General features: G+C 47.2%; 2 protein-coding genes across 4 annotated transcripts in view; one reads left to right on the top strand and one right to left on the bottom strand.

Annotated features, from left to right (window-relative positions):
- Positions 1-4,084, top strand: part of TRMT10B (tRNA methyltransferase 10B) — a 48,790-nt gene extending 44,706 nt beyond the window's left edge. For all 3 annotated transcript variants that reach the window (XM_075316137.1, XM_075316141.1, XM_075316145.1), the window contains 2 exons: positions 385-508; positions 1,204-4,084. In XM_075316137.1, coding sequence (XP_075172252.1) covers positions 385-508; positions 1,204-1,340 — 261 coding nt within the window. In that variant the 3' untranslated portion in view covers positions 1,341-4,084. The remainder of the gene's footprint in view (positions 1-384; positions 509-1,203) is intronic.
- A 2,557-nt stretch (positions 4,085-6,641) lies between these two features.
- EXOSC3 (exosome component 3) lies at positions 6,642-24,633 on the bottom strand. Its single transcript, XM_075338893.1, has 4 exons — positions 24,350-24,633; positions 23,176-23,325; positions 21,719-21,870; positions 6,642-6,914 (listed from the first exon to the last, which is right to left on the bottom strand). The coding sequence occupies exons 1-4, from the start codon at positions 24,587-24,589 to the stop codon at positions 6,710-6,712; spliced, it is 747 nt and encodes a 248-aa protein (XP_075195008.1). The 5' UTR covers positions 24,590-24,633; the 3' UTR covers positions 6,642-6,709.
- Positions 24,634-24,925: the final 292 nt, after the last annotated feature.

Raw genomic sequence — 24,925 nt, 5'->3', positions numbered from 1 at the left:
AGCTGGAAGGCTCGCTGGGGAGAGCTGGAAGGTTCGCTGGGGAGACCTAGGAGGCTTGCTGGGGAGATTGAGAATGGGGAATTAACGTAGTGAACCCTTATGAGCTGATGTTCTTACAGTAGATTGTTATATTGTTTTATACATTGGTTGAGAATGCAAAACCAATGTTGTGATAGGAGAAGTGTTCAAAATGATGACTGTGTGAACTTAATCGTGATTATTTTCGCTTCTGTAAGTATGAATTTCATCAAATAAAAAGTTGTTTGGAAAGAAAGAAAAAAAAAAAAGTACACGGCGGTATGATTGCGGCCAGAGTATTGCCTAATCTATAGTGCAAATTCCATAAATTCTAAATATAACCTTACTTTTTTTTTTTTTTTTAAGAAAGTAACATATCAAAAAGCTAAAGACAATGGTCTGCAGACAGCTAGACTTCCAATACAGGAATACATGGTTAAGAAGGACAACGTGAAAAACTATCACTGCGAGATTCTGGCAATCAATCAAGGTGAGACCCAACAGGATAGTGTCCACGCAGATCATCCTGGCAGCTGGGCACTGACTTGCCACTTTTGGGGGTGTTATCCCGGTCTCTGCTTCCTTTTCAAATAGTGGGCGGAGCTTGACAGGGAGGGGGCGTGGTTGAGTGTGCCAGTCAAATTCATTATAATTTGCGCTACAAACTGACGTAAATTGGAACAGAAATGTACTCCTGTCTGTCATACATTTCTTAATTGGTGCGCCAAATTGATACACAGTCTTGTATGTATGACATTGGGATACAGCGAGCACCCTCAGGGTTGATCATTAGTCTGCTATCTTATGTGTGTGGGCACATTGAGGGTTAAAAATGCACATAATGAACTACCTTGGCAAGGAGCGTGCAAGCTCTATGATTTACTGCCTTCTTGTGTGGCTCTGAAGCTGGCTGGGTGCACCGCTCCTCCCATGCTACAGAGGGTAAATCTCAGAAAAAAACAGGTCAGATCAGCAGTATGACCACACCACTGTCAGTCTTCAGGAGCGCATTGTCCCCAGCAAAGCAGGAGGCAGAGGAGCAGTGCGCTCCTGAAGATACAATGCGACAAAAGTACATTTATCAAGTTACAGTTCTTTTATTTACAGCCAGTAAATTTTGTCAGTTTCAGTAGGATGTTCTTATGTTTCTTCTGTTCATTAAAAATCCATTGTTCTGTTCCACAGTGTTTGATATCTTACGCACCTACTGTGAAACTAGAAGCTGGCCAGAAGCCCTGAAAGCTGGAGTGTCACCAGGAAAAGGCTTTGTTCTTCAGCATGAAATTATACCAGAAAATGAACCCTCTTCCATATCGCATTAGAACTTTTCTTTTTAATCATTTTTATATTGGGAACAAAATATGTACAACAGGAAATAGATCTTAGAGATATTAAATATTATTTAAAGAATGTAAATCTGCAGGTTAATAGCATCTTGCACTGAGAACCCTGCTACCAGGAGGAAATTAACTTTATTCATCCCTACAGCCTCTGACTTTCAGTCATAGAGGCGCGTCCAGCACGATATCAGTCACCGCTCAGGAGACACAGTAACCGCACCCCGGCACTGACTGACAGCCAGGTCAGTAGTGAAGCACTTCTGAGCTGGCTACATTTCCATTTCTACTAATTTGAGAAATATATGACTTCAGAATTTAAAAAAAAAACCTGCCGACTTTGATTTGAGTCACAGATCGATTTTACTTTTTATATACTATTATATAGTGTATATACCGGGGTGTGTGTGTGTGTGTATGTATGTATGTATGTGTGTATGTATGTGTGTATATATATGTATATATATATATATGTATATGTATATATATGTATATATATATTCTTAAAAATTATATATAATTTTAAAAATCTCATCTAGCTCACTGGTGGAAATGGTCAGTTTTCTCATATGAAAAAAATGAATGAGGCCTACAACTGAAGTAAGATTTTTCATAAAGGGAGATAGGCACATGACACTATCTAGGCATTTTTTTTTTATAAATAACTTCAGTGTTTAATTATCAGGAGAGTAACACTGCAGGATTAGGTGCTTGCATGAAACAGGTCCATCCATACCCCCAGCACTGAGTAGCAGTTTACTGTCACTATACAATGTATTCAGAAAGCTGTGATGAGGGCGGGAGAACCTTTCTGAGCTCTGCTCCATCTTATAGGTTTAGATCCATACAAATATTTCATATAGTGTTGTCCTAAATGACTGATGATGATGATAAATATAATCCAACTGTGTTTAATGAAGTCTCCGTATAAATGCACCTGCTCTGTGATAGTCTCAGTGTTCTGTTTAAAGCGCAGATAGCATCATGAAGACCAGGAACACAACAGGCAGGTCTGTGATGTGTGCATCATCCCCACTGTCAAACATGGTGGTAGCAGCATCATGGTTTTGGCCTGTTTTTCTTCAGCAGGAACAGGGAAGATAGTTAAAATTGATGGGAAGATGGATGGAGCCAAATACAGGACCATTCTTAAAGAAAACCTGTTGGAGTCTGCAAAAGACCTGAGATTGGGACGGAGATTTGTCTTTCAACAAGACAATGATCCAAAACATAAAGCAAAATCTACAGTGGAATAGTTCACGAATAAATGTATTGAGGTTTTATAATGGCCAAGTCACAGTCCAGACCTAAATCCAATCGAGAATCTGTGGAAAGAGCTGAAAACTGCTGGTCACAAACGCTCTCCATCCAACCTCACTCAGCTCCAGCCATTTGCAAAGGAAGAATGGGCAAGAGTTTCGTCTCTTTATGTGCAAAACTGATAGGGACATACTCCAAGCGACTTGCAGCTGTAATCGTAGCAAAAGGTGGCGCTACAAAGTATTAACTTAGAGGGGCCAAATAATATTGCACGCCCCAATTTTCAGTTTATTTTTTACAAAAGTTTAAAATAAGCAATAAATTTCGTTCACCTTCACAATTGTGTCCCACTTGTTGTTGATTCTTCACCATAACATTAACATTTTTATCTTTATGTTTGAAGCCTGAAATGTGGGAAAAGGTTGGAAAATTGAAAGGGGCAGAATACTTCCGCAAGGCACTGTAAATGAGGTGTTTGTTGTAGACCATACCTCTAAATCAGCTATTTTTTGGAACTAATGAAGAGATCAGCACATTCATAGCCACCTGCCACGGACAATGGCTGAAACATTGGATAAGGGACAACTCATTCTCAAATACACGTACTGATATTAGATATACCAAATGTATACACTATTCAGCATATCATGTAACTATAGCTATGGATGGCTGATGTTTTTAGGCCAAAACATTTTTTTTCTTTTTTTGCTACCAAAAAATGAAGTGAAAAAAATGGCTGCGATGCTCACCTGATCTGGTCAGTTTTACAAGTCAGATTTTGTTTGGTAGTGATTTAGGGAAAAAAATGGAGACACAAGCCTCCTGATGTACAAAAGGAAATGGTGACAACTGAAATGCATTTCTGCTGATCTGATTGAGGGTGTTCTCAGACAAATGTATGAATCGGATGAGCGCAATACCAGAAAATCTCGCATTGCACTCGGACCAATGTTAGTGAATGAGGCAGATCTTTTGTCATCCAGATTCTGGATGTGAGAAAAGTTGCAACATGCTGCGATTTGCTGCCGAAATTGTCCCGAGACTCGCCAATACAAGTCAATGGGTGCGAGAAAAAAACAGATGCCACACGGACTATCCTAGTGTTGTCCGTTTTTATGAATACATTACTATCATGTAGTACAGAACACTAAATGACTAATAGCTGCTGAGGGAAAAAAAAAAAAAAAAAACGGATAGTACACAGAGAACACGGACAACAAGTGAGAAAAAAAAAAATCGTCCTACTCTCCTGGATGAGAATGGGACCGAATTTTAATACATTTGTGCGAGTACAGCCTAAAAAGTAACAATATTGATGACATTGCCTTTTCCTCATCTTGGTGTGCAGCCCTTTCTGAACATCTCCATTTCTCCTATCCACCACAAGAGCTGGACATTTTCCATTTTTGCATGTTCATTTTTTCCCCATTAACAGATATGCTTGCTTTTTTTGTAGGACACTTTTCATTTTGCCATATAATGTACTAAAATAAAATTTCTATTGTATGATCAGTGAATGTTTCAGGACTCCCATTAATCTCCAGACAATTAAAGTACTTCCAAAATATATATTAAAAAAAAACAAAACAAAAGTCCAGAAAACTCAACGTCTAAGCTAAGACAACCCCTTTAAGGTTTTTTTCTATACTTTTCTCTCTTTTCTAGTAGGGATGAGCAAAACCGACCAGTAAAGTTTGGAGTTCACGTAGTCTTGGACTCGAAATGCCAATCCACAACTTTATTGCATGTGGAAATTGCCTGGCCACTGCTGTGAAAAATGATAAAAAAAATAAAAAAAAAGTGGGCTCCCTATTTTCGATTACCAACGCAGGTAAAGCAGACAACGCTCACCCATCAGCTTTAACTTGGCTGGTTATCAAAAATAGAAGGGATCTCACACAGTTTAATTATATATATATTATATATATAAAAAAAAATAAAAAAAAAAAAAGGGGAACCCATGTTTTTTTTTTTTAACCAGCCAAGGTAAGGCAGACAGCTGTCCATGGTTATTTTGCCCCTCCCAGCCTGAAAATAGCAGTCGGCAGAATTGCCTCATCACATTAGATCCTCCAATTCTGGCGCTTTGCCTTGCCTCTTCCCGATTGCCCTAGTGTGGTGGCAATTGTGGTAATACTTGTGGGGTTAATGTAAGGGCATCTATCAGACACCCCCCATTACTAACCTGGCATGTAAGGAGTTAAAAAAAAAATAAAATTTGAACATACACTAGCTATTCACCAATTTATTCAAAATAAATCCTGGAAGTTTCAGTGTAATACAAAGAGTAATGTCCTACGACGCCAATCGTGAAAAATATTGGGATGTCAAAGATTGGCAATAACCTATGGATCCTCATTCTGAAAACATTGAGAACCTCCATAGAAATCGATGGGTATCGAGAGACATTACTCTTTGGATTACGTCGAAACTTCCAGGATTTATTCTTCATTAACAGATTGGTGAACACAGTAGTGTGTTTAAAAAAAAAAAATAAGGTTCTGTTTTTTAACACTATACTTGCTGGGTTAGTAATGAGGATGTCTGATAGATGCCTATCCATTACTAAAAACTTTGGGCTTGATGTCTGCTGTCAATTCACAGCTGACAACCCCAAAAGTATTACCACTGCACTATGAAGATTGGGAAGAGCTGAGGCAAAGCACCAGAAATGGCACAGCTAATGTGATGAGCCAATTCTGGGGTGGCAGCGGGCTGCTACTTGCAGTCTGGGAAGAGCAAAGTAACCATGTACCTTCCCAGCCTAATATCAGCCCCCAGCTGTCTGCTTTACCACGGCTGGTTATCAAAGATAAGGCGGAGCCAAGTTTTTTGTTTTTTAATATTTAAAGGGAACCTGTGAGGTCCAATATGCACCAGAACCACGAGTAGTTCTGGGTACATATTACTAATCCCTGCCTAACCGTCCCTGTATACACTGGCATAGATAAAGGGATAAAAAGTATTTCTAAAGCTCTTATCAGATGCTAATGAGCACAGGGACTAGTCCCAAGGGCGTTGCTTCTTTGCTAGTCAGCTCCATTAGCATGTTAGTACGTTCCTGTGGGCGTGCTAAATGCTAATAAATGCACAGCGTCACAGGATGATCTGCCATCCGACGCTGGATTTTAGCTCCGTGCGCATGACCCTGGAGTTTCGGTCATGCGCAGTATGAAGCCGGGTGTACGCTTCCAGGCTTCAAACTTAAGTAGTGCGCATGACCGAAAGTCTGGGGTCATGCGCACTGAGCCAAAATCCAGAGTCGGGCAGCGATGGCAGCGGAGAGGTGAGCGAAATCATCCTCTGACGCTGCGCTTCCATTTGCATGTTAGCACATCCACATGGGCATACTACCATGCTAATGGGGCCTACTAGCAAGGGAAGCAACGCCCAGGGGACTAGTCCCTGCGCTCATTAGCATATGATAAGAGCTTTAGAAATACTTTTTATCCCTTTATCTATGCTAGTGTATACAGGGACGGTTAGGCAGGGATTAGTAATATGTACCCAGAATTACTCGTGGTTCTGGTGCATATTGGACCTCACAGGTCTTTTAAAGATCTCTTTATCTGTGCTAGTGTATACAGGAACAGTTAGGCAGGGATTAGCAATATTAGACCTGACAGGTTCCATTTAATTCAAATAATTAAAAAAAAAAAAAACAAAACACTGCATGGGATAACACTATTTTTGATACCCAGCCATGGTAAAGCTGCGATTTGTAGCCCCCAGCTGTCTGTATTACTTGCACTGCTTATGAGAAATAGGCAGTATATCAGGTATATTCATGAGCTCTGTATAATTGCTAGACCCACAGCAGAGAAAAAAATTGATTTTATCAAAATGACATCAAACAGCTCAGTAAGTGACACATCGCTGCAATCAGGGTCTCTGTCTATACATCATGCTGCTCTCCGATGAGGGAGCAAAAACCTGATGACCAAGTCCCTTTAAGAATGAATTTAAAACGAAACATTGTAATGGTTATTAGGCGCCAGAAATGCAACAGTGATTTCTACACAAGAGTAGGAAAAATATTACTTTAATAAAAAAAAAAAAAAAAAACAAAAAAAAAAAACCTAGAAGCTCTAGATTTATACATTATCAGAGAACTTGGAAAAAACTTGTTTTCGCTGTGCTGCCGTTAAATATTCACAAGCCTCCAGTATATTTGCGACAATTAGAGTCTGTTGGATGGTTTTGGCCTTAATCCATATCCTTCCATTCATGCCAATGACCAACTCCATTGGGAAAACATTCATTAGTTCCTGAATGATGTCATTCTGTGGGGTCAGGAGCCTAAATACAAAAAGATGTAGTTAGTCATCCACATGCCAATAGTACAGTCAGTATGAGTTCAGATTTACAGACAGTATCCCTATAATGAGGGGTTTGATGGAATTCTGTGTAGACATAGTCCTCCTCCGGGATCGCCTGCAGCCTTTGATCATCTGATGCTCACTTGGGCCCCATTGGTGTCTGGTACCAGAAATGGCAGCTCAGTGTCTGTACAGGAATGTAAGGGTGTTTCCATAATCTCCACCATGAAGATTGGACATGGCCATATTCATTTTTGCCTTCCAAGGGCATTAGGACTTGTTTTTAGCAGGAAGAATCTTAGCTTTAAATGATACCATTCATATTCCCACATATTGTAGTTAAAATATATATATATATATATATATATATATATATATATATATATATATATATATATATATATATATATATATATATATATATATATATATATATATATATATATATATATATATATATATATATATATATATATATATATATATATATATATATATATATATATATATATATATATATATATATATATATATATATATATATGTATATATATATTTGGGGGACACAGAACCATGGGTGTTATGCTGCCTATCCATAGGAGGACACTAAATAGATGCAAAAGCATAGCTCCTCCTCTGCAGTATACACCCCCTGGCCGGGCCAGGCAAGCTCAGTTTTAGTACCCAAGCAGTAGGAGAAAAAAAAAACAGTAAAAAAACTTCTCAACAGATGAACATGAGAAAAGAAGAGTCAAAACCAAATAAGGTACTGAGAGAACCAAGGCCCCGCAGGGCAACAGGGTGGGGTGCTGTGTCCCCCAATGATGGCTAAGAGAAAACGATTTTACGGTGAGTACACAAAAATCCGTTTTTCTCTGACGACTCATTGGGGGACACAGGACCATGGGACGTCCTAAAGCAGTCCATGGGTGGGAAACATAAAAGAAGACAACACAACCCAAGGACTAGGAACCAGTCTCAGACAGCCTGGAGCGCCTACTAAGAGGTGCTCTACTGCCGTTTGCAGAATTTTCCTACCCAGATTTGCCTCAGTTGAAACCTGGGTATGGACTCTGTAATGCTTTGAAAATGTATGTAGGCTAGACCAGGTCGCAGCCTTACACACCTGTTCCACTGAAACCTGATGCCGAATGGCCCACGAAGCGCCAACTGCTCGTGTGGAATGAGCCCGCAGCCCACTAGGAATGGGCTTGAGTTGCAAGCGGTAGACTTCCTGGATCGCAGAGCGAATCCAGCGAGCCAGAGTCGCCTTTGAAGCTGCCTGTCCCTTCTTAGGCCCCTCAGGAATGACGAACAAAGAGTCAGTTTTCCTAAAGGGGGCTGTCCTGGATATGTAATATCTGAGAGCTCTGACGAGATCTAACGAATGCAGAGACCTTTCCACCCTATGAACTGGGTGTGGACAAAATGAAGGCAGAACAATGTCCTCGTTCAAATGAAATTGGGTAAGAACCTTTGGAAGGAAATCCGGAAGGGGGCGCAGAACCACCTTGTCCTGGTGAAAGATCAGGAAAGGCTTGCGGCAAGAGAGAGTGCTGCTAGCTCCGAAACCCGTCTGATGGACGTAATTGCCACCAGGAATGTTACCTTCCAGGACAGAAGAGCAAGGGAGGATTCCTTGAGGGGTTCAAAGGGAGACCTCTGGAGACCGTCCAGAAAGAGGTTGAGGTCCCATGGGTCCAGCGGCCATTTGTACGGGGGAACTAGATGGGAAACACCCTGGAGGAAGGTCTTGACTTGCGGCTTTTGAGCCAGGCGGCATTGGTAGAAGATTGAGAGCGCTGAGACCTGCCCTTTAAAGGAACTGAGAGCCAACCCCGCTTGCAAGCCAGACTGTAGAAAGTCGAGAATTCTGGCGATGGCCAGAGGCATAGGATGGACGTTAGTTTCTCTGCACCATGAAGAAGGGAATTTTGTTTACTTACCGTAAATTCCTTTTCTTCTAGCTCCAATTGGGAGACCCAGACAATTGGGTGTCTAGCTATGCCTCCGGAGGCCACACAAAGTATTACACTAAAAGTGTAAAGCCCCTCCCCTTCTGCTATACACCCCCCGTGCTCACGGGCTCCTCAGTTTTGGTGCAAAAGCAAGAAGGAGGAAAAAATTATAATTGGTTTAAAGTAACTTCAATCCGAAGAAATATCGGAGAACTGAAACCATTCAACATGAACAACATGTGTACACAAAAAACAGGGGCGGGTGCTGGGTCTCCCAATTGGAGCTAGAAGAAAAGGAATTTACGGTAAGTAAACAAAATTCCCTTCTTCTTTGTCGCTCCATTGGGAGACCCAGACAATTGGGACGCCCAAAAGCAGTCCCTGGGTGGGTATATAATACCTCATAATAGAGCCGTAACCGGCTCCGTCCTACAGGTGGGCAACCGCCGCCTGAAGGACTAGCCTACCTAGGCTGGCATCTGCCGAAGCATAGGTATGCACCTGATAGTGTTTCGTGAAAGTGTGCAGGCTCGACCAGGTAGCCGCCTGACACACCTGCTGAGCCGTAGCCTGGTGCCGCAAAGCCCAGGACGCTCTCACGGCCCTGGTAGAATGGGCCTTCAGCCCAGAGGGAACCGGAAGCCCGGAGGAACGATAAGCCTCGAGAATTGGTTCCTTGATCCACCGAGCCAGGGTTGACTTGGAAGCTTGTGTCCCTTTACGCTGGCCAGCGACAAGGACAAAGAGTGCATCCGAGCGGCGCAGGGGCGCCGTACGAGAAATGTAGAATCTGAGTGCTCTCACCAGATCTAACAAGTGCAAATCCTTTTCACATTGGTGAACTGGATGAGGACAAAAAGAGGGTAAGGAGATATCCTGATTGAGATGAAAGGGGGATACCACCTTAGGGAGAAATTCCGGAACCGGACGCAGCACCACCTTGTCCTGGTGAAACACCAGGAAGGGGGCTTTGCATGACAGCGCTGCTAGCTCAGACACTCTCCGAAGCGAAGTGACTGCTACTAGGAAAACCACTTTCTGCGAAAGGCGTGAGAGAGAGATATCCCTCATTGGCTCGAACGGTGGTTTCTGAAGAACCATCAGCACCCTGTTCAGATCCCAGGGTTCTAACGGACGCTTGTAAGGAGGTACGATGTGACAAACCCCCTGCAGGAACGTGCGAACCTGTGGAAGTCTGGCTAGGCGCTTCTGAAAAAAGACAGAGAGCGCAGAGACTTGTCCCTTAAGGGAGCCTAGTGACAAACCCTTTTCTAATCCGGATTGAAGAAAGGACAGAAAAGTGGGCAAGGTAAACGGCCAGGGAGAAACACCCTGAGCAGAGCACCACGACAGGAATATTTTCCACGTCCTGTGGTAGATCTTGGCGGACGTTGGTTTCCTAGCCTGTCTCATGGTGGCAATGACCTCTTGAGATAATCCTGAAGACGCTAGGATCCAGGACTCAATGGCCACACAGTCAGGTTCAGGGCCGCAGAATTCAGATGGAAAAACGGCCCTTGAGACAGCAAGTCTGGTCGGTCTGGTAGTACCCACGGTTGACCGACCGTGAGATGCCACAGATCCGGGTACCACGACCTCCTCGGCCAGTCTGGAGCGACGAGGATGGCGCGGCGGCAGTCGGCCCTTATCTTGCGTAACACTCTGGGCAACAGTGTCAGAGGAGGAAACACATAAGGGAGTTGAAACTGCGACCAATCCTGAACTAAGGCGTCTGCCGCCAGAGCTCTGTGATCTTGAGACCGTGCCATGAACGTCGGGACCTTGTTGTTGTGCCGGGACGCCATTAGGTCGACATCCGGCATGCCCCAGCGGCAACAGATCTCCTGAAACACGTCCGGGTGAAGGGACCATTCCCCTGCATCCATGCCCTGGCGACTGAGAAAGTCTGCTTCCCAGTTGTCTACGCCCGGGATGTGAACTGCGGATATGGTCGAGGCTGTGGCTTCCACCCACAGCAGAATCCGCCGAACTTCCTGGAAGGCTTGCCGACTGCGTGTCCCGCCTTGGTGGTTGATGTATGCCACCGCTGTGGAGCTGTCCGACTGAATTCGGATCTGTTTGCCTTCCAGCCACGGCTGGAACGCTTTTAGGGCAAGATACACTGCCCTTATCTCCAGAACATTGATGTGAAGGGAGGACTCTGTCTGAGTCCAAGTCCCCTGAGCCCTGTGGTGGAGAAAGACCGCTCCCCACCCTGACTTAGACCGCCATGCATCGGAGTTCCTCTGATCTTTCTGAGGCCTTTTGGACGAGGAAAATTGAGATCTGCCCGCGGTCTGAAAGGACCGAAACCTCGATTGTACCTTCCGTGGTTGAGGTCTGTTTGGTTTGGACTGGGGTAAGGATGAATCCTTTCCCTTGGATTGTTTAATGATTTCATCCAATCGCTCACCAAACAAGCGGTCGCCAGCCAATGGCAAACCGGTTAAGAACTTTTTGGAAGCAGAGTCTGCCTTCCATTCACGTAGCCACATGGCCCTGCGGAGTACCACCGAGTTGGCGGATGCCACCGCCGTACGGCTCGCAGAGTCCAGGATAGCATTAATGGCGTAGGACGCAAACGCCGACGCCTGATTGGTTAAGGACACCACTTGCGGGGCAGATGTACGTGTTACTGCATTAATCTGCGCCTGACAAGCTGAGATAGCTTGGAGTGCCCATACGGCAGCGAATGCTGGGGCAAAAGACGCGCCTATAGCTTCATAGATGGATTTCAACCATAGTTCCATCTGTCTGTCAGTGGCATCTTTGAGTGAAGCCCCATCTTCCACTGCAACTATGGATCTAGCCGCCAGTCTGGAGATTGGAGGATCCACCTTAGGACACTGAGTCCAGCCCTTGACAACCTCGGGGGGGAAGGGATAACGTGTGTCCTTAAGACGCTTGGAAAAACGCTTGTCTGGACAGTCTCGGTTTTTCTGGATTGCCTCTCTGAAGTCAGAGTGATCCAGAAACATATTTAATGTACGCTTTGGAAACCTGAAACGGAATTTCTCCTGAGAAGCAGACTCCTCAACTGTAGGAGCTGGTGGAGAAATATCCAACACCTGATTGATGGTCGCTATAAGGTCATTCACTACTGCGTCACCTTCAGGATCAGAATCCTGATCTGATACCTCCGCTTCATCCTCCAGAGAGTCCCCCTGCAGGGACCCTGAACAGTGTGATGAGGTGGAGGGATTTTCCCAGCGACCCCGCTTGGTCGGCCTGGGACTGCGGTCCGTGTCAGAGACCTCACCCCGGGACCCATGGGTCACCCCAGGGGCACTTTGCTGTTCCAATTGAGGGGGACCCGGGGTCAAGGATTGGATAGAGCCCGGGGCCTGAATCACCGGTCTGGACTGCAATGCTTCCAGTATTTTAGCAGACCATTTATCCATAGTCTCAGAAAGTTTGTCAGCAAAGGCTGCAAACTCCGTCCCTGTCACCTGGACAGTGGTAGCAGGTGGATCCACCTGGGCCACCAGTCGCAGAGGCTCCGGCTGAGTAAGTGCCACAGGGGCCGAGCATTGCACACAATGAGGGTCAGTGGAACCTGCCGGTAGTACAGCTGTACATGAGGTACAAATTGCAAAGTACGCCTGTGCTTTGGCACCCTTGCTTTTTGCAGATGACATGTCTCCTCTGAGAACAACCAGGAGGGTATATAGCCAAAAATCAACAGAGCGACCGCACAGTGCAATGTATAGCCTAATATATATATATATATATATACACACATACATACATACATACATACATTACATACATATATATATATACACACTTCGGTACTCAGTGGGGCCAGCACCATAGGTGCTGCTTACCGACCGCTCAAAGCAGTTGTGTGGTCACCGGATTCCCTGCCTGGGTCTCCCTGTGTTGTCTCTCCTCTCCAGCGTCTGAATCGCTGACAGGAATGGCTGCCGGCGTTCTGTGGGGAGGAGGAGATCGTGGGCGTGCCCAAGAAAAGTGCGGGAATCCAGTGCCCCACTGTACTGAGTGAGGGGGGAGGAGGATACTAATGTATGCTCCAGCCCTCCGCTGACGATCCGTGCAGCGTCCCGCCCCTTCCCTGACTGGCAGGCCTGTGGGCGGGAATAAACGACACTAGGCCGCAGAAGCCGGGGACTAAAGTATAAGCCCGGCCGGCAATAAGCGCGGCCGCGCGGTAGTCCCCCGGCGCACAAACACACCCAGCAGTGCTGGAAAGTGTCTGGCACAAGGGCTCCATGTCCGGCGCACTAACACACCCAGCCGTGCTGGAAAGTGTCTGGCACAAGCGCTCCATGTCCGGCGCACTAACACATCCAGCCGTGCTGGAAAGTGTCTGGCACAAGCGCTCCATGTCCGGCGCACTAACACACCCAGCCGTGCTGGAAAGTGTCTGGCACAAGCGCTCCATGTCCGGCGCACTAACACATCCAGCCGTGCTGGAAAGTGTCTGGCACAAGCGCTCCATGTCCGGCGCACTAACACATCCAGCCGTGCTGGAAAGTGTCTGGCACAAGCGCTCCATGTCCGGCGCACTAACACACCCAGCAGTGCTGGAAAGTGTCTGGCCCAGGCGCTGCATGTCTGGCGCACTAACACACCCAGCCGTGCTGGAAAGTGTCTGGCCCAGGCGCTGCATGTCTGGCGCACTAACACACCCAGCCGTGCTGGAAAGTGTCTGGCACAAGCGCTCCATGCGCGGTCCCCACGGGGACACAGAGTACCTCATAGTAGCAGGGCCTTGTCCCTGACGATACTCAGCTCCTATCCTGCAGATTCCCAGGGGCTGCGGAGGGAGCACGGTCTCATGTGCCTGGAGACCGATCCTGGATCCCACTTCACCCAGAGCCCTAAGGGATGGGGAAGGAAAACAGCATGTGGCTCCTGCCTGTGTACCCGCAATGGGTACCTCAACCTTAACAACACCGCCGACAAAGTGGGGTGAGAAGGGAGCATGCTGGGGGCCCTGTTATGGGCCCTCTTTTCGTCCATCCGACCTGGTCAGCAGCTGCTGCTGACTAAGCTGTGGAGCTATGCGTGGATGTCTGCCTCCTTCGCACAAAGCATAAAAACTAAGGAGCCCGTGAGCACGGGGGGTGTATAGGCAGAAGGGGAGGGGCTTTACACTTTTAGTGTAATACTTTGTGTGGCCTCCGGAGGCATAGCTATACACCCAATTGTCTGGGTCTCCCAATGGAGCGACAAAGAAAGGAAGATTTTCCACGTACGGTGGTAAATGCGGGATGAAGCAGGCTTTCGGGCGCTGATCATGGTGGAAATAACCGTGGGGGAGAATCCCGCTCTTGTTAATACCCAGGTCTCAATGGCCATGCCATCAGCTTCAGGGCTCTGGAGTTCTGATGGGAAATGGGCCCTTGGATCAGCAAGTCTGGGATGTCTGGAAGGCGCCACGGTGCATCTGTGAGCATTTGTACTAATTCGGCTTACCAGGCGCGCCTGGGCCAGTCCGGTGCTATCAGTATCACCGGGACTCCCTCTGCCTTGATCTTCCTGATCACCCGCGGCAGCAGGGGTGGAGGTGGAAATATGTAAGGCAGGCGGAAGTGGTGCCAGGAGCAGACTAGAGCATCCGCGGCGATGGACTGCGGGTCGCGTGACCTGACTATGAACGCGGGTACCTTTGCATTCAACCTTGAGGCCATTAGGTCCACGTCTGGTGTGCCCCAGCGAGTGCAGATGTGTAGAAACACATCTGGGTGGAGAGACCATTCTCCGGCGGCCAGGCCATGGCGACTTAGAAAGTCTGCTGCCCAGTTCTCTACCCCCGGTATGTGTACCGCTGATATCACTGATCCCGTCGATTCGGCCCAGCTGAGGATCTTGTGGGCCTCGAGATAAGCCGCTTTGCTGCGGGTGCCCCCCTGCCGATTGATATAGGCTACAGCTGTCGCATTGTCCTATTGGATTTGAATCTGACAACCCGCTAGCAGAGGACAGAACGCTCTGAGCGTGAGAAAGATCGCGCGGAGTTCCAGGGTGTTTATGGGTAGGAAAGACTCCTAGTGCGTCCAACGTCCTTGAGCAGTGTGGTGCCGGTACACTGCTCCCCAGCCTAGGAGGCTGGCGTCTGTGGTCAGGACCAGCCAGTTCACTGGGAGAAAGGATCTCCCCTTCGATAGGGATGAGGACTGAAGCCACCAGTGGAGTGCGTACCTGACTGAAGGCGTCAGGTGATGTCTGTCCAGGGAGAAGGGGCTCTTGTCCCAGGCCGCTAGAAGGGCTAGCTGCAGTGGGCGGAGGTCCAGTTGAGCAAAGGGTACTGCTTCCATAGCCGTCAACATCCTGCCGAGCACTTTCATGCTGAATCGAATGGAGCGAGACGTAGAAGGCAGCGTACCGCTCGTTGAAGAGCGATCGCCTTGTCCTGAGGAAGAAGGATCAAGCCCCGACGGGTGTCCAGGGACATGCCCAGGAAGGTGATGGATCGTGATGGGATCGGGGATGATTTGTCCAGATTCACTAGCCACCCTAAGCGGGTGATCTGTACGCTGGTTGAGCAGTCGCGGAAGGAGGGGGCCTTGATGAGGAGGTCGTCCAAGTAAGGGAGAACGACCACTCCCCTGGCGTGAAGGACGCTCATGGCGGCCGCCATGACTTTGGTGAAGACCCTTGGTGCGGTGGCAAGGCCGAAGGGTAGAGCTACGAATTGAAAGTGGGAGTCCTGAATTGCAAAGCGGAGGAACTTTTGGTGATCTGGGGCGATGGGTATGTGCAGGTACGCGTCCTTGATGTCTACGCCTATGGATGCGAGGAATTCCCCTTCGACCATGGATGCAATAATGGACCTTAGCGACTCCATTCTGAATCTCCGTACGTGTACATGCTTGTTTAGGTGTGTTGTTTATGTGTTTGAGGAGATCCAGGATGGGTCGAACTGACCCATCCTTTTTGTGGACCACAAAGATGTTGGAATAAAAACCCCCGAACTTCTCATCGTCTGGGGCAGGTATTATCACTCCTGCTGTTAGAACCGACTCGGGGGTCGGGTCCGAAATTCTATGTGGTAACCGGAAGACACAAGGTTTTGCACCCATTTGTCGTCTGAGGCGGCAGCCCAGATGTGTTGGAAGAGCCGCAGTCGACCTCTTACAATGAGTGTGTCTTCCGGGGCGCTGAAGGAGTCATAAGGGGGAAAAACGTCGTGGCAGAGTCTCCCTAGTCCTGGACTGTTTCGGTCTAGGCTGCCATGACGAAGTAGGTTTCGGGGAGAGCTGAGGTCGGTCGGTCCCTGCGTAGTCCGCGGCTGGTGGCGTGGACAGCATGGGGTGTCGACCAACCAAATTAGTTCCGAAAGGAGCGGAACGAGGACTGTGGACGTCTGGTGAAGGACGTCCTGGACTTCAGCTGGGGGGAGGGAGGTACTCTTTCCTCCCGTGGCGTCAGAAATGAGCTTGTCCAGACGGTCGCCAAACAATCGGTCTGGAAAAAAGGGGAGGCCCGTGAGAGACTTCTTGGAGGCAGAGTCCGCTCGCCATTGTCGGAGCCAGAGAGCTCTACGGATGGCTATGGTATTTGAGGCGGCAAACGCTGCGCAGGTAGCAGCGTCCATGGAGGCCTGTATGAGGTACTCCGCCGCAGCGGCAATTTGAGCTGTTACCTCTGTGAAGGTATGAGTGAACTGGGATTTCTTAAGCGAAGTGTTAAGGGATTCTGCCCAGACCGAGATCGCCTTTGCGACCCACACAGAGGCAAAGGAGGGCGAGAGGGAGGAACCCGCAGCCTCAAAAGCAGGGCGGGCGAGGTGCTCCACCTGTCTGTCGGGTCCTTGATGGAAGAACCATCGGGTAAAGACAGGAGCGTCTTTGTGGTAAGGCGGGAGACCGGGGGGGAAAATCGACCGAGGGAGGATCGGCCCAGCCCTTAGGGGCAGGTGAGGCAAAAGGGTACCGGGACTCCATGAGTTTTTAGTTACCGAAGCGCCTGTCGGCTTCTCCCTTTGCTTTGTGAGTATATCCTGAAACTCACGGTGATCAGCGAAAACCTTTTGGGGTTTCCTTGCCCTCTTAAAAGAGACCGCATGGTCAGTGGTAGTGGATGGGGGATCCTCCACATGCATTGTTTGGTTGATTGCTGCTATAAGGGAGTCTATTGCAGTTTGATCATCTGGGGAGGCTGAAACCAAGGAATCCTCCTGGTACAAACAGCATTCTCCCTCCTCCAGCTCTTCAGAAGCCATGGAGCATGTGGGAGAGCCTGCCCTGTGTGCTCCCGAGGGAGAGCCCGCTGGAGACACCCGGCCGTGTGCTCTTTTCCTGATCCTTGCAACCGGTGAAGCACGTGCCCGGATTACCTCAGAAGGATCCTCCATAGGGGTATCCTCAGGCTGCGTTCCGTCCAGGGACCCAGAAGGGTGTGGAGGACGACATTGCATAGCCAGCACCAGGTTCTGTGACAGTTTTTCCATGGATTGGGACAGAAACTGTGCCCATTCCGGTGGGCTGGGAGCCCTAGGCTCTGGGCTGACGGTTGCGGCGGTGGTGGCAGGGGGGTCTTGGAGGGCTATAGGGGCACAGGACTCACAGAGAGAAGAGGTGTGTTTACGTGGCAGCTCAACGTGGCAGGCAGTGCAGGCTGAATAATAGACTATGTGAGCCTTAGCCCTCTTAGTGCCTTTTGAATTCTGCATGTTCCTGATAGGAGTATGCTAGGAGGGGGAGCAATGCTCAGCAGAGCTACAGTGAGCAGCACCTTACCAGAATCAGCCGATGGCTGGAGATCTTCCCACACTATCCGGGGGAGGGGGGGGGGGGGCTTAGCGCTAAAAGAGCACGAAGAAGTAGTCAGTGTGCCCCCCCCGCCCCCCCGCTGTGGGTAGTAAAAAACGGCGGGAAAGGAGCTTCTGATAGTTTTCTTACCTCTCCCTCTAGTCAGCACACAGCGTGTCACTGGTGGTTATCAGCTGGCTTTTCTGCTAGATCAAATAAGCAGAGCAGATAATAAACAGCTTGAGTCCCTGAGATCTGTGATTCTCTAGCCACCCCCTCCCCCCTGCCACTGGGAAATTATCTGTGCAGGAGTTTGCAAACAGGAGGGACTTCCCCCTCCTCCAGCCAGCAAGCTAGGGAAAAGTTAACACTGTGTGTTCAGGATTCCTGGGGCTCTCTTCCTTGCATTAACCAGGGACTTTCTCATAAATACTGTATATTCAGCCCTGGGAGCCTTTCCTGCACAGCCTTTTCTCCCTTCGTCTGGGAAACCAGTCAGGGGGGGGATCTCACCTTAAACACTGCTTCAATCCAGGCAGTGACAATAGCAGAGTCAGCTTGCTGTATCCGGTCACAACGGTGCCATATTCAACTCAGAGCCTGCAAAGAGGGGCTGAGGAATTGTGCCTCTGCCCTGGGCTTTGGAAAATCGGTGTCTATGGAACCCGTCGTCCAGCCCAGGATCCAGTGTCGCGGGAGGGGTTACGTATAGGCAACACTTCACGTTCCCGCCCGTTGATTTTAGTGGGAGATCGGTCCCAAAAGGAAAAAACAGTCGCCCCCAAAAAAATAACAAACCTTGAAAGGAAGTGCCTCCTACAGACACCAAGCTAAAACTGAAACTGCCTGGCCTGGCCAGGGGGTGTAAACTGCAGAGGAGGAGCTATGCTTTTGCATCTACTTAGTGTCCTCCTATGGATAGGCAGCATAACACCCATGGTTCTGTGTCCCCCAATGAGGCGTCAGAAAAATTATATTATATATATATATATATATATATATTTTTTTTTTTTTTTGGGACCTACACAACTTTGAGCCTGTCACTTTTTTTTTGCCACTTTAGGTTTTACCAATTACGTTGAGAAAAATGGATGACTAATTTTACATTTGTTTTTAAATCTCAGTTTCCATAGCGATTGTATTGCGATACTAGAATATCACAACCGAACGATTTTTCGCTTTGTTTTTTTTTTTTTCGCCATTCTTCCGAGAGACGTAACTTTTTTATTTTTCAGTCAATCTGGTCATGTGAAGGCTCGCTTTTTGCCGAAGGAGTTTTACTTTTAAATGAAACCATGAGTTTTACCATATAGTGTACTGGAAGATGGCAAAAAAAAAATTCAAATGCAGAAAAATTGCAAAAAAAAAAAAAAGTGCGATAGCACTATTGTTTGAGATATTTTATTCACTGTGTTCACTATATGGTAAAACTGATGTATGGGTGTGATGCCTGAGATCGGTGCGAGGTCATAGATGCCAAACATGTATAGGTTTACTTTTATTTAAGGGGTTAAAAATAAAAATAAGTTTGTCAGAAAAAAGTGGCGCACATTTTACGCCATATTCTGTGACACGTAGCGTTCTCATTTTTCGGGATCTATGGCTCAACGACTGCTTATTTTTTGCGTCTTAGGCTGGCGTTTTTAGCTGTACCACTTTTGCGTAGATGCTACGTTTTGATCCCCTGTTACTGCATTCAGCACAAAATTTAAGGCGACCAAAAAACATTATTTTGGCGTTTAGAGTTTTTTTGCCGCTACGCCATTTACTGATCAGATTAATTGAGCTTATATTTTGATGGATCGGGCATTTCTGAATGCAGCAATACCAAATGTGTGTATATTTTTTTATCCTTTTAATTTTCAATGGGGCGAAAGGGGCGATTTGAACTTAGGTTTTTTTATTTTTTTTAAAACTTTTTTTTTTTATTTTATTTTACTAGTCCCCCTAGGGGGCTATAGTGAGCAGCAATCTGATCGCTTTGCCATATCTGCTGATCACAGCTACACAGCTGTGAACAGCAGATATGCTCATTTCCTGTCTCACCTAGCTCTCAGCTGGGTGAAACAGTGAGTCATGTGAGCAACAAAAGTCATCACATAAACCTGTGCTACCATGACAACCACCTTACGTCACGTGATCACGTCACGACTTCCGGTATTGGCTGTGAGTAAACGTTTACCGCTTATTAACAGCACCATTTAAGGGGTTAAATGGCACGGGCGGATAAGTGCCAGATAACGATTCTGCTCGTGCCTAGCAGGCATACAGCAGCAGCAGGAGATTAACACTATGACCACTAGGATGTAATTTTACCGCCCGCAGTTAAGGGGTTAATACTGTATTGTATAACTACCAATCTTTTACGATGTCCAGTCACAGTTATTGACAAACTTCTCTTTTTTTCACCACTTAGAAGTAAAGCTATACTATTGCCGGATCAGTTTTACCATACAGTGAACACTGTAAATAAAAACAAAACAATCGTGCAAGTTCACCGCATTTGGAATTTTTTTCCCCCTGTTTTTTAGTATAATATGGGGCAGAATGAGGACGTTCAAAAGTGCAACACAAAAAACAATCCCTCATATGGCAATATTGACCTAAAAATAATAAAAAAAAATGGCTCTTGGAAGAAGAGGAATAATGAAAAATGCACGGGAGGTGAAGGGGTTAAACATAAGACAGCTTCCACTTCTTGTAGCAGCTGCATGGCTTTTGAAGCCAGAAATGAGTAAGGCTATGTGCGCACGCTGTGTTTTTGTGTGAGCACAAAGTTGCAGCATTTTTGTGCTTTTTTGGCCGCAAAAAAAAAAAAAAAAAAAAAAAAAAAAAAAAAAAAAAAAAAAAAAAAAACACACGCAAAAACGCGCTGGGCGCACATAGCCTAAATGTAATGCCAAAATACAGGACATGTACACAAGTCGTTTCCCATTATTTTTTGTCATTTTATGGTGGGTTCTAGCTGGAATTTGCCTGTTAAACACTGTGTGCACAGACACCTGCTCCCAAATCTAACATGGGAGTTATTTGTGGGCAGAGGTTAAGCCATGTTCACACTGCACAGACATTTCAGTTTCGCCATGTTTAGATGTAAGGCAGAGCACCGCGTGCAGCACTATTCTTGCTGTGAGGAGGTGTATACAGTGGAACCTTGCTTAACGAGAACAATCCGTTCTGGGACTGTGTTTGTTAACCAAGTTACTCGTTAGGCAAAGCAAGATTTCCCATAGGAAATCATTGCAATGCAAACAATTCATTACACAACTTGTTAAATGTCCCATCCTGGTCCCCTATTGTGCCATTCCACACATGTACAAACGCACACAAACACGCACAAACACATATTATATGCTCACCTTACCTTCCGTTCCATCGCCAGTCTCCTGGGACTTGCTGTTCTCTGGTGCGGGGCCGGACTGTGTATCGCGTTACCATAACGACGAGGGAGAAACTTCCTGGCCAGAGTGCTGACGTCACAGGCAGAGCCGCTTGCCTCTGATTGGCCAACGTGCTGCCTTTCAGTAGCGGTGACAGGAAGTTCCTCCCTCGTTGCTATGGATGCCGATACACAGCCTGGAGTGGAGTGGAGCGGCGAACTAGGCGAACTAGAGGACCCAGGAGGCCGGCGATGAAACAAAAGGTGCACATATTATGTTATATTATATGCTCACCTTACCTTCCGTTCCATCGCAGGCCTCCTGGGTCTTGTAGTTCACCGCGAGGACGTCGCAATGTACCCGGGAACTACAAGAACCATGAGACCGGCGGTGGAACGGAAGGTAAGGTGAGCATAATACTGTATGTGCGTGCGTGTTAGTGCATACATGTGTGTGTTTGTGTGGACTGCAAGTGCGGGTCAGAGCACGGTGGATGCACGGAACCGGAAGTGTGTGCGGTGAGGATTTTGCTCGCACAGCAAAGCTTTCTCGTAAACCGGGTTACAAATTTACAGAAAGCTTTGCTTGTTAAGCGAAATTCTCGTTAACTGGGTTACTCGTTAAGCGAGGTACCACTGTACTCCTCATCAGTCACCGCTAAATGAAGGTTTATGCTATAAAGCCATGACGCCAGTGTGCACTGCCTCCCGTTGTGGATTCTCTTACTTTCTCACAAGTCCCAAGGACACTTTAAACATGAGGCCATCCAGTCCAATGACTCCCATCCCGTTGGCTTTACCGGAGCCATCAATACATGCCAACTCCGGCTCCATGTCTTTATTGGCAACGATAAACTGGCCATAGACGAGATCCCCAACCTGCAATACATGAAAATGATCACTGCGTAATTATTGATGTTTGACGATGTTCATACACAGGTTTTTTTTTTTTTTACGTACTTTTTTTTAATGGATTTTTGCTATAAAATCTATATAAAGAAAGAAAACACAACAAAGCTGCTTGTGACAAGCCCCAATGGTTAAATGAAAAATGTGATTGTAGTCCACATACTTCACACATAAGAAAACGTCATGTCAATTTTGACACGATTTCTGTTCAAAAATTGCAGCAAGACGTGCATCTTTGTGGTTTTTAATACATTTTTGTTTTTAACAGAAATGTGCCAAAAAAGACACTTATGCTAAACCTAGTCATATAGTTAATAACCCACTGTGCGGTGTGAAGGTTTGTCAGTTTCACAGTCGGGATGGGAGGTCACGGGGCCGCGAGTATACAATATTCATATTTCCGGCCAGAATCCTACTAGAGGGCACAGCCTCACTCAAGGCTAGTGGATTGTGCGAGACCAGAAATGGTCTAGTATTCTGGCTGGAAACATGAATATTGTAACTCACGGCCATGTGACCTCCCACCCCGGGTCTGAAACTGACAAACCCTCACAGTGTGCGATGTGGGACTCAAGTCTGCAGTAACAGTAACTGCAGCTTGTGATTTGTTTTGGGCAGGATTTTTCTTTTTAAAAAGGAGTTGTCCAGACTAAAGCCCCATCTTTTAAAAGCTGTCCCCATTGGGGCTCACAATCTAAAATCCCTATCTGTATGTCTTTGGAGTGTGGGAGGAAACCCACGCAAACACGGTGAGAACATACAAACTCCTTGCAGATGGTGTCCTTGGTGGGATTTGAACCTAGGTTCTCAGCGCTGCAAGACTGCAGTGCTAACCACTGAGCCACCGTGCCGCCCTGCCACAAGCATGTTAATTATTTGCTGCAGAGTTGCAAGCATTCTCAGCAGGGAGAACAGAAGAGAGACCGCAGATGTCCGAATCCGGATCATGAGCACAGGCAGCTTGCAGCTCTACAGGTCAGGACCATCCGCGTCCAGGACGCAGCGGGTCCTGATCGTGAGCACGTAACCTTAATGGTAGGCAGCTCCTGCACAATTCCAATAGGTGGTACCGGCTTGAGTATTAGGCTTGTCTGAACCCGGCCTTAGACAATCGTTAGGAGGAAAGCTTTGTACCAGAGCACGGAGTTCTCCTGAAGTGCCCATTGAGACCCATCAACCAGAGCTGGGCATGGAAAAGCCAAGGAAGGCAGATAGTTTCCTCTGAAAATGGAAACTTTCTATTCCATAGCAGACATTCTGTCCTTTCGCGCTCACCTTTACATTCGGTCTGTTCTTTTTAGTTGCACCTTCAAAGGCCAAAAAGGATAATGACGCTTGATCACTGCCTGCAACATCGAGCCGGAAAATATCCCCAGACTTCATAGTGACAATTCCAATAACATGGTCGCCTTTCACTGGAACGTACTGTAGGAAGCAAAGAGAAAAAACAGGAATATTAATGGTGGGACTGCAGCTCCAATATGCCCATAGCTCACTAGGCCAAAGCTCCTGTCAATACCCTTGTACATATAGTCTGATCTGTCGCCAGGGGTGGCGGGAGGGCTCAGACTGGAGCCTCAAGGGCTATGTACATGAATAACCCCTATAGCTGATGGGGATGTCAGCTGAGACCCCACAAATGTCTGTGATGCTAAAAAGAGACTTTAGAGGGCTTCTCTTAGAAGAGGGGGCATGTCACCGTTTGCTTAGTGTCCATTACACCAGGTACGTAAATTATACAAGTTCTTTGGTGAAAGAAGCCACTAACGGTGGCTCAGTGGTTAGCACTGCAGTCTTGCAGCGCTGGGGTCCTGGGATCAAATCCCACCAAGGACACCATCTGCAAGGAGTTTGTATGTTCTCCCCGTGTTTGCGTGGGTTTCCTCCGGGTTCTCCGGTTTCCTCCCATACTCCAAAGACATACAGATAGGGACCTTAGATTGTGAGCCCCAATGGGGACAGTGTTCCTGATGTATGTAAAGCGCTGTGGAATTAATAGGACTATATAAATGAATAAATAATATTGAATCGGCCGTGACAAAAGATTGCTCAGTGTACTGAGATGAGGCGGCAGCCGGACCCTTGTTACATTCTCCACAGATAGGAAGGAGACCCCTGCTTTACTGGGCCATGACACCACAAACGTAGCAATATAGAAAAGCAGACAGTACGGGACACGCAGCCCATCATCAGTAGGGGATCAGTGGCCCCATTAATCATCATTTATTATCCTATAATAATGGAAAAAAACATAAAGATACCAAAACCTTTGACAGGTCTTCTGCCAGTGCACATACAGGGGAGAGTCCCCTCTAACCTACTAGTGGAGACCCCTATAACTGATGATGGGTCCCTGCTGATAAGCCGCATCCCGGCCTTTATTCACACCCACGGGAGAGGTGCGAGTCTTCGGTCACGTCATGAGGACGCGTGCTGACCCACACATTACCCTCTTCTGGTGAGACTCCACCCAGTACACGGCCGGCTCCCGGTGGCGCAGGAGCCCACACTTGGTCACTTGCAGGTCCTCTCCGTGGCGCGTCAGCCCCGGGCCACACAGCACCCGCATCCGCTTAGTGTCGGAGGCGGCAGCTGACAGGGAAAGCGTGGCGTCTGCAGCCTGAACCGGGAGCAAGAGCACGTCACCCGGCAACACCACCTGCCCCACGGCGGCCTGCACACACGACATGCTGCCGGCAGGAACAAGGACCTGTGATGATGTCACGAGCACGTGATCAGTCACATGTGTGGAGGGGCACGTCATCGGTCGGCGCGGGTCACGTGACAGTGAGCGAATCACAACAGTGAAGCTGGAGCTGCTCTTCATTCATTGTCCATTTCGGGTTTGATTTTTTCCACAGGTTTATCCAATGTAATAATACACTGCAGTGAGGAGAGGTGAGGGCACCTACACTACAAAGCAGCCACACCAGGGTGCAAAATGGGCAATAAAGGGGCAGTGCCTGGTCCCAGATCTCACAGCCATGGCTCCCACTGCAGCCTAACATCACTGGGCATATACACT

The sequence above is a fragment of the Anomaloglossus baeobatrachus genome, chromosome 1 (assembly GCF_048569485.1).
Source record: "Anomaloglossus baeobatrachus isolate aAnoBae1 chromosome 1, aAnoBae1.hap1, whole genome shotgun sequence".
NCBI lineage: Eukaryota > Metazoa > Chordata > Amphibia > Anura > Aromobatidae > Anomaloglossus > Anomaloglossus baeobatrachus.
Note: the sequence above shows the minus strand (reverse complement) of the source record. Positions and strands in the feature narration are given on the sequence as shown.

Excerpts from the sequence above, each read along its gene's own strand:
- EXOSC3 (XM_075338893.1), bottom strand. The coding sequence starts at position 24,589 with ATGTCGTGTGTGCAGGCCGCCGTGGGGCAGGTGGTGTTGCCGGGTGAC. Across the intron at positions 21,871-23,175 it reads AGAACAGACCGAATGTAAAG|GTTGGGGATCTCGTCTATGG; the intron begins GTGAGCGCGAAA and ends CATGTATTGCAG. Across the intron at positions 6,915-21,718 it reads TCCTTGGGACTTGTGAGAAA|GCTCCTGACCCCACAGAATG; the intron begins GTAAGAGAATCC and ends TTTTGTATTTAG.